Source organism: Eriocheir sinensis, chromosome 54 (assembly GCF_024679095.1).
Source record: "Eriocheir sinensis breed Jianghai 21 chromosome 54, ASM2467909v1, whole genome shotgun sequence".
Taxonomy (NCBI): Eukaryota; Metazoa; Arthropoda; class Malacostraca; order Decapoda; family Varunidae; genus Eriocheir; species Eriocheir sinensis.
In genome coordinates, this window is record NC_066562.1 from 422,501 (window position 1) to 431,517 (window position 9,017).

At 44.6% G+C, this 9,017-nt stretch overlaps 1 protein-coding gene across 1 annotated transcript in view; it reads left to right on the plus strand.

Annotated features, from left to right (window-relative positions):
- The window catches only part of LOC126983493 (trypsin-1-like), a 34,151-nt gene extending 28,004 nt beyond the window's left edge, over positions 1-6,147 (plus strand). Inside the window, exons 5-7 of the mRNA XM_050836236.1 lie at positions 1,450-1,580; positions 2,334-2,444; positions 5,453-6,147. Of these exons, the coding sequence (XP_050692193.1) occupies positions 1,450-1,580; positions 2,334-2,444; positions 5,453-5,668 (458 nt within the window). The 3' untranslated portion in view covers positions 5,669-6,147. The remainder of the gene's footprint in view (positions 1-1,449; positions 1,581-2,333; positions 2,445-5,452) is intronic.
- Positions 6,148-9,017: the final 2,870 nt, after the last annotated feature.

A 9,017-nucleotide genomic window follows, 5' to 3' on the forward strand; every position in this document is an offset into this window, starting at 1 on the left:
ATTCATCCACCACTCTATTGGCAAACCAATTCTTGCCTATGTCTTCGTTGAATCTGAATTTATCTAACTGAAAACCGTTGCAACGTGTCCTACCTGCATAGCTGGGCGCTATCGCAATAAGTTATCGCGATACTTTATCGCTGATAACAAAATCGAGTTATCGGCCATCCGTATCAATATATCAAAGAGAAAAATCATTTAACTGCCCCAAAAATTATTATTCACTGCGTCAAATTTGATATTCCATATTCGTTTGTGAGCATGCTATGGTATTGAAGGCACCCGGTGTTGTGTTATTAGGTGTCCAATCGTAAAAAGCTGGCGCTTTTGTTTACAAACACTGGTCTCTCGTGAACTGCGCATGTTCAGACCAGTAAAGTTGCTGGAAGGCTGAATCAGACATACAGTACCACCATCCTCCCTGTTTCTAGAACGACACTCTGTACATATAAATACAACTCGTACAGAGTATCGGTCTAGAAACAGCGGGGATGGTGGTAGTGGTACTGTATGTCTGATTCAGCCTTCCAGCAACTCTTAATTACGGTTAAAAAGCTTTGTGAGACTGTACAGGTCTACGCTTGATGGTCTGAGCATGCGCAGTTCACGAGAGACCAGTGTTTGTAAACAAAAGCGCCAGCTTTTGACGATGGAACACAAAATAACACAACAAGGTTCAAGGGTTTCTAGTATTACCGTCCATATGTACGTGTCAACGTGTGGTTTTCAGGTTTTGTAATCTTTCTAAAATACAGATAATGAAAATTTGAACTCATTTATGTTTTTTATTTGAAATATCAATATAGTATCGTTTTCGCCTATCGGACTTATCGCTAGCTAGTATTGGAATTGTGGATTTATATCGGGTATCGGTTATCGACTATCGCCTATATTTGTGTCTCCAGTTAACGAAAATCGGTTATCACCGATAAGGTTTTCCATTATCAGTTATCGGTTATCGGGAATAAGGTTTTCTGTTATCGTGCCCAGCTATGGCTACCTGGCTCTTTTACAACCAAAACCTTATTAACAGCCCCTTTATAAAAGCCCTTCATCCATTTATAAACTTCATTCAAGTCTCCTTGTAACCTTCACCTTTTCAGAGAATGCAGATTTAAATGCTGAAGTCTGTCCTTATTGACAAGTTTCTCACCACTTGAATATTTTTTGTCGTCCTCTTCTGCAGAGATTGTAACATTTTCATATTCATTCTATAGTAGGGTGACCAAAACTGCACCGCATGATCAAGATGAAGTCTAATTGGTGCTATGTAAAGCTTTAGGGTGACTTAAGCCATTATGTTGCATCTTTACGCTCCTTGAGATGAAACCCAGTACCTTGCTCGCACATTTCCTAGCCTGCTCCTTCTCTCAGTCTCCCCAATTCATAACCCTCACGCCAACACCTCCCTACTCACCCCTCCTCTCCCCCCCCCCCACACACACACAGATCTTCCCCACGGCTCCCCCGTCAGCATAGAGACGCGGAAGGAGACGAACCGGGGCCAGCGGTGCACCATATCGGGCTGGGGCAGAGTCTCCTCGGGGGGAGACCTGCCCAACGTGCTCCTGGCGGCTGATGTGAGTATGCCAAAATCTCGTCCACCTCGTCTTCCTCTTCCCCCTCCTCCTCCTCCTCCTCCTCCTCCTCCTCCACTTCTTCCTCCTTATCCTCCTCCTCCTCCTCCTCTTCCTCGTTCTCCTCCTCCTCCTCCTCCTCCTCCTCCTCTTCTTCCTCGTTCTCCTCCTCCTCCTTCTTCTCCTCCCCTTCCTTCCCATTACTTCCCCTCTATTTCCTTCCCCTCCCTTCCCCTCCTTTCCCTTCCCCTCCGTTCCCCTCCCCTCCGTTCCCATCCCATCCCTTCCTCTCTCTTCCCCTCCTTTCCCCTCCCTTCCCTTCCACTCCCTCCCTCTCCTTCTAAAAGCCAAGAAGGAGATTAAACGCGTCCTCATGAATGTTTCTTTGCATTCATGGTTCAGAGGAAGGTTCACACTACCACCAGGCTCATTAAACTGCCCCTGGAAATGACCGGCACAACTCCTATGGTATTGCCTTGACAAGTGTGCTTAGGGTGGTATTACAAGACATTTCGCCGCCCAAGAACACATATTTGACAAGGCTTTCGTAGGAGTTGTCGGCATTTCCAGGGGTAGTTTTATGACCCTGGTGGTATTGTGACCCTTCCTCTGTACCGTGAATCTCAAGAAACACCCATTAGAACCCGACTGACCCCCTCTTTGACCTTTAGAAACAGCTGATGTGAGAACCGAAACTGCCTTATAATACAGGCTTAAATTCAATGTTTAATCTTTCTTCCCTTCTCCCACCCTCAGGTTCAGGTCCAGGATGACGAGGCGTGCCAGAAGATCTTTTCAGACCAGACATTCTTCTCCATATTCCCCAGCAACTTGTGTGCCGGCGGGGGGGCCAGAGACGCCTGCCAGGTAAGCCACAACTCTTATGGGGTAGTTAGGGATGTTGAAGGGAAGTTATAGGCATTGTTAAAGGTGGTAGAGGTAGAGGTTATAGGTGAAGAAGAGGACTTTTGGGTGCTGTAGGGAAAGGGAGAAGAGTTAAAGGAGGATTAGGAGGAGGAGGAGGAGAAGGAGAAGGAGAAGTGGATGGCAGATTGCAGAGGGTGATATGAGGCGCGAGAGTATGTGGAGATGAGGAGGAAGAAGAGAAGACATGAAGGGAAGAGAAAGAAGAGATCGCAATGGAGGAGGAGGAGGAGAAGGAGGAGGAGGAAGGAGAGAAGTAAATAATGAAGCTAGGGTGACATGAAACAGGAGGCAATGTAGAGGAGGAGGAGGAGGAGGAGGAGGAGGAGGAGTAGAAGTAGTAGTAGTAGTCTCAAGAAGGAGTTGACCCACCATTCCCGTGGCAGACAACAACAACAGCAACAACAACAACAACAACAACAACAACAACAACAACAACAACAACAACAACAACAACAACAACAACAACAACAACAACAGACTATATTATTACGTGGCAACTCGACTTCTTAAAAAAATTTAAAAAATCAATCCTAATTCACTCTCATCTATAAATCGTCTGTCTACCTCCACACTCCCTCCCGTGCTCCCAGGGTGACTGACTAACGGACTCGCCAGAAAATATAAAAAAATAAGCTAATCCTAATTAATTCATCCTACAAACGTTTAAAGTCCTTATTCTTTAAACGTTTTGTCCCCTCTGTTCGCCTGTTGGAAAAGCCTCTCGTAGAAGCTGCACATTTCGTCACCCAAGTTCACACATTTGACAAGGCTTTCGTAGGAGTTTTAGGCATTTACAGGGGTAGCTTTATGGCCCAGGTGGTAGTTTGACCCTTCTTCTGTACCATGAATCTAAAAGAACACATTTGACAAGGCTTTCGTAGGAGTTTTAGGCATTTCCAGGGGTAGCTATATGGCCCTGGTGGTAGTTTGACCCTTCTTCTGTACCATGAACCTAAAAGAACACATTTGACAAGGCTTTCGTAGGAGTTTTAGGCATTTCCAGGGGTAGTTTTATGGCCCTGGTGGTAGTTTGATCCTTCTTCTGTACCGTGAACCTAGAAACACATATTTGACAAGGCTTTCGTAGGAGTTTTAAGCATTTCCAGGGGTAGTTTTATGGCCCTGGTGGTAGTTTGATCCTTCTTCTGTACCGTGAACCTAGAAACACATATTTGACAAGGCTTTCGTAGGAGTTTTAGGCATTTCCAGGGGTAGTTTTATGGCCCTGGTGGTAGTGTGAGTCTTCTTCTGTACCGTGAACCTAGAAACACATATTTAACAAGGCTTTCGTAGGAGTTTTAGGCATTTCCAGGGGTAGTTTTATGGCCCTGGTGGTAGCGTGAGTCTTCTTCTGTACCGTGAACCTGAAGAAACACGCACTAGAACCCGACTGACCCCCTCTTTGACCTTTAGAAATAGGTGATGTGAGAAGCGAGTGTCTTATAATACCAAGCTGTAGGGCCGTATTGTCAGACGCTTCCATCCCTCACAACAACTATTTCCAAAGGCCAAGCGGGAGATCAGTCGAGTCCTCATGAGCGATGTTTTAGAGTCATGACACAGGAGAAGGGTCAGACTACCACCAGGGTCAAAAAACTACTCCTGGAAATGCCCACAACTCCTATGACAGCCTTGTGTGTCTGGGCGCGGAAATGTTTAAGAATATGACCCCCTAAACCGACCTTTGTAGGGACCCCAAACTTATCGGGTTGGTCTTATAATATGGCCCTTAAGGGGAGCGTCTGCCATGTTCTAAGATATTATCAGAGGATCACCATTTTCTCACAGGTGATGTGTACCTTGAGTAGGAACATCATGTACAGTTTTGGTGAAGATTTGTTGAAAAAAAAAATTATGAATTTTTTTTCAAAAATTTCAAAATTTTGAAATTGAAAAAAAGCATATTTAGAGCTTAGATAGCTCAAAAATAAAAACACCACTGGAACGGGCATACAAAATAAGTGTATTCCTAGAGATTACTTTTCCATTTTCTTTTTTTTTTGTTTTTTTTTTTGTTTCTTCAAAGTTTAAACTTAGAAAATTTATATAAAAATTTTGATGATGTTTATCCAGATTCTGATCACTAGCATTTATAGCTAATTTTTTTCTCTTTCCAACGCTATCTTTATGTTTGTGCTAGGTCCATAAATAACTTAGAAATATCAAATAACAATGCGTTTGAGTCTTCTTCTGTAGTGAACCTGAAGAAAAACGCACAAGAATCGATCGCCCATCGATTTGACCTTTAGAAATGTATTGGTAATGAATGTCTTATAACTCTAAGCTGTGTATTGTCAAATATCCTCTATTGCAAAGGCCAAGCGGACATAAAAGCACTGATTCATGATGCGATATTTTGGAGTCATGACACAGGAGAAGGGTCAGACTACCACCAGGGTCAAACTACTCCTAAATGCCCACAACTCCTATGACAGCCTTGGCGAGGATTTAAATGTTTAAAAATATGACCCCCTCCTAAACCGACCTTTGTAGGGACCCCAAACTTATCGGGTTGGTCTTATAATATGGCCCTTAAGTCGTAATGGGAGCCTGATACGTTTAAGAATGGATCTAACTCTCCTCTTCCTCCCGTACTCTCTTGGTGCCTGGCGTCTCAATAGCTCGACTCCCTAAGATAAAACAACGCTTATTCATTAACATCTTTACCGTCTAACTCTCCTCTTCCTCCCGTACTCTCTTGGTGCCTGGCGTCTCAATAACTCGACTCCCTAAGATAAAACAACGCTTATTCATTAACATCTTTCCCGTCTAACTCTCCTCTTCCTCCCGTACTCTCTTGGTAACTGGCGTCTCAATAAATCGACTCCCTAAGATAAAACAACGCTTATTCATTAACATCTTTACCGTCTAACTCGACTCCCTAAGATAAAACAACGCTTATTCATTAACATCTTTCCCGTCTAACTCTCCTCTAATTCTGCTCTCAGGGTGACTCAGGCGGCCCACTCGTGTGTTGCGAGGACTCCTCAAACATCGAGTCTTGCCACCTGGCGGGGATAACCTCGTGGGGGATCGGATGTGCCACCAAGGGTATTCCCGGCGTGTATACCGAGGTGGCCTACTTCACCGACTGGATCAAGGAGGAGGCCAAGACGAGGAACAACGGGAGGGATCTGAAGACGCTCAAGTTCTACCCTTCGTAATGCGTGTGAGGGATAAAGGACCCCCGAGCGCTCACTTGCAAGGGTTCCAAAGATCTATAAAGGGTTTTGAGGTATAAGGTTTTAAAGAATCCTGAATTTATTTTTGAATCTATAATGGGCGGCGGAGTGTCTTTATGGATAGGTGATGGGGTGTGTCAGCGTATATAATGGGTTTACATAAGGAAGGAGAAAATGGCCTAAATAATGGGTTCTAAGGGGTAAGGTTCTAAGGGTTAAACGGCCAGTATTTTCTTTATAGCAAAGGAGTCAGTTCAAGGGCATAAAAAAACAATAATATAAAAAAGCCCACTACTTACTGCTCCTAAAAAAAGTGCAGAGTGGCCGAAAGAGAGGTCAATTTCGGGAGAAGTGACCTGATACCCTCCTTTTGCTGCGAAGGTTGGTAATGGTTGTAATGGGTTTCAGAGTATAAATAATGGGTTCTAAAGCGTAAGGAAGGAATAAATGAATGACCTGTATATTGTGGTCTAATGCCCAAGGAAGTTGAAAATACCCTAAATGGTGGGTTTCAAGACGTAAGGAAGAAGGATGATGGCCTAAATAATGTGTCCTAAGGGGTAAGAAAGATTCCTGACGTATATTGTGGAGATAGGTACTGGTTGTAATGGGTTTCACAACATAAATTATGGGTTCTAAGGGGTAGGGAATTAAGAAATGGCCTGTGCAACATCGTATTTAATTGTTCCTGCCGTGCTGTGAAGGTCGGTAATGGTTGGAACGGGATCAGGAGCTTCCAAATACCGTCTCATTTTGGATGCGTGTTATTCACCAACCCTAAGGAATGAGACACATCCTTCTTCCCCGTCACTCAAGTGTTAGAAGCACCGCTGCCAGATTATCGTACTCAGAGCATAGTATGTACCGGTTCCTGACGCCTAACTATTGCCAAGAAACATCAGGAATTAACTATTTTAACGATAAATATATATGAATCTCGTTATTGGGGACCAGGAGACAGTTTTTGGGTCGGAAGTTTGTAAATAATATAAGAGGCTGAGTACGACAATCTGGCAACGTTGCTTCTGCCTCTGATCAAGTGTTTTCGGGTACTCACTTCCTGCGCCCAACCGAAGCGTTAAAGTGAACATTCGCTCCTACCACACGGAGTTCACCACGCACCCTTCCCTACCGTGGTCCATCTGCTGCACATACACACCAAATCTGGGCAGTTTCACGGTTTGACACAGCGGGTTCGTAAGCTTGCAAACCAATCACGAAATACTGAGAAAACCTCCCATACAGAAACAAAGAAATTTGACGACACTTTCCAGGGAGTCTCTTTAGTACCCGGTGCAGTGAAACAAGGAATGCTTTGTGATTCTCGAGATAGTTTTACATGACTTCTGCACCTTGAACGGGAACATCACCCATGAAAACCCAGCTAATCTTCTCCGTGGCCTTGGGAACACAAATAGTCGCTGGGAGCCCGAAACGTTCAATAATCTGGACCGAACTCTTCACCTCCTCCCGTACTCTCTTGGTGACTGGCGGCCCAATAACTTGACGCCCTAAGAAAAAACAGAGCTTATTCATTCATCTGCCAACCTTCTAACTTTACCCTTCTCCCGTGGCCTCAGGGTAACCAAAGACTAATCATAGAAGAAGAAGAATTTGACTTTGAGGGTAACTTGACTCCATAAGAAAAACAGTCGAAGTGAATCCAGACTGGCGAGGTCACATGGCGTTGGCTCGCGCGGGTCTTTTTCTCCCTGACGCTCTGCCACACAGCCCAAACACCTATCTCTTCCTCTCATGTCTTAGCTTTAGGTGACATATGAAAAGAAGAGATGGGTTTTGGGAGGAAAGGACCTGCGATCTCGCCAGTCTGGTTTCACTATCGTCGAAAACCTAGACCATTATGGAGAATTTAGTCTAGTTTGGGGGCTTGCAAAGACTTACTGGTATTGTTAGACGCTTCCTCCCTCACAACAACTATTTCCAAAGGCCAAAGAGGAGATCAGTCGGGTTACAATGTGTTTTGGGGGGTTCATGGTACGGAAGAAGGGTCAAACTACCACCAGGGCCACAAAGCTACCTCTGGAAGTGCCCACAACGCCTTCTAAAGTCTTGTCATATATGTGTTTTCTTAGGTTCACGGTACAGAGAAGGTCAAACTACCACCAGGGCCATAAAGCTACCTCTGTAAGTGCCCACAACGCCTACGAAAGTCTTGTCAAATATGTGTTGTCTTAGGTTCACGGTACAGAAGAAGGGTCAAACTACCACCAGGGGCGAGATTCTCGAACCCAATACGTGACCGTAAGCCACACTTACGTCCACGTAGCGCCTTCACCGCAATTCTCGAAGTGCTCCGTCATCGTAAGTTATTAAGTTACGATACGTAAGTTACGTGTGGGTCGGGTGCTGTCATAAGCCTTGCAATGTCTCCCTGATTTGCATGAAATGCGTTGTAATTAGTGTTTCCCAACGTGAAATTAGCAAGAATATATGTTCAAAAAGTAATTCTATCTATCAAAGTGAGCAATCAACAGCAGAGGTATTAGCTTAACAACTTTAGTGTGCGGTGCCGCTACAAAGGCAACACTTCCCTCAAGTCACACAGCTCGCCAGACAGCTGCCACTCAACGTTGCCAGATTGTCGTACTCTGCCTCTCATGTTTGCCGATTTCCGACCCAAAAACTGCTTTCATCACCCAAATAACTGCCTTCATATATGGTAATCGTTTAAATGGTAAATTATACGGTGCTGCCACTGCTTCCCGTGGGGAAATGATCGTGCTCCAAGAAGCCTAGACAAAGTGAGAGAACGGTGACAGATGAAAAATGTTAGATTAGTCATTCAGTGATGTGTGAAGCATCAAACTATCAGATTGTTACAGGGGAGTTGGCCGTGTGTCACTCTGAATGTTTTATTGGCCATATGAATATATATCCCTTTGCCTCCCTATTTCTGCAAAAAGGCCTCTTATTTGCATTTCATTGTTTATTTTCACGTGTGTAGTTTACTTTGATCTGCGCCGGGTAGTCTGTTATTTCACGAGTATGTAGAAACTCTCTCGTCGAGGCAGTCAGTGGGTTGAGGCGTACGGCTCGTGATTAGCTGGCTCAGCTCAAGAAGCCACTGTGATTCGTTGGCAACTCTGATGACGTCACATCGCAGCTCTCCAAGTCTTCCAACAATCAGCTGCGTCCTGCAGGGCTGCGATGTCCTTTGAGAATTACCATCCCTACGTCATCGTAAGGGCCACGTAAGCTACGACAACGTAGGCTTACGTCAACGTAACCTTCGAGAATCTCGCACCTGGCAGGGCCATAAAGCTACCTCTGTAAGTGCCCACAACGCCTACGAAAGCCTTGTCAAATGTGC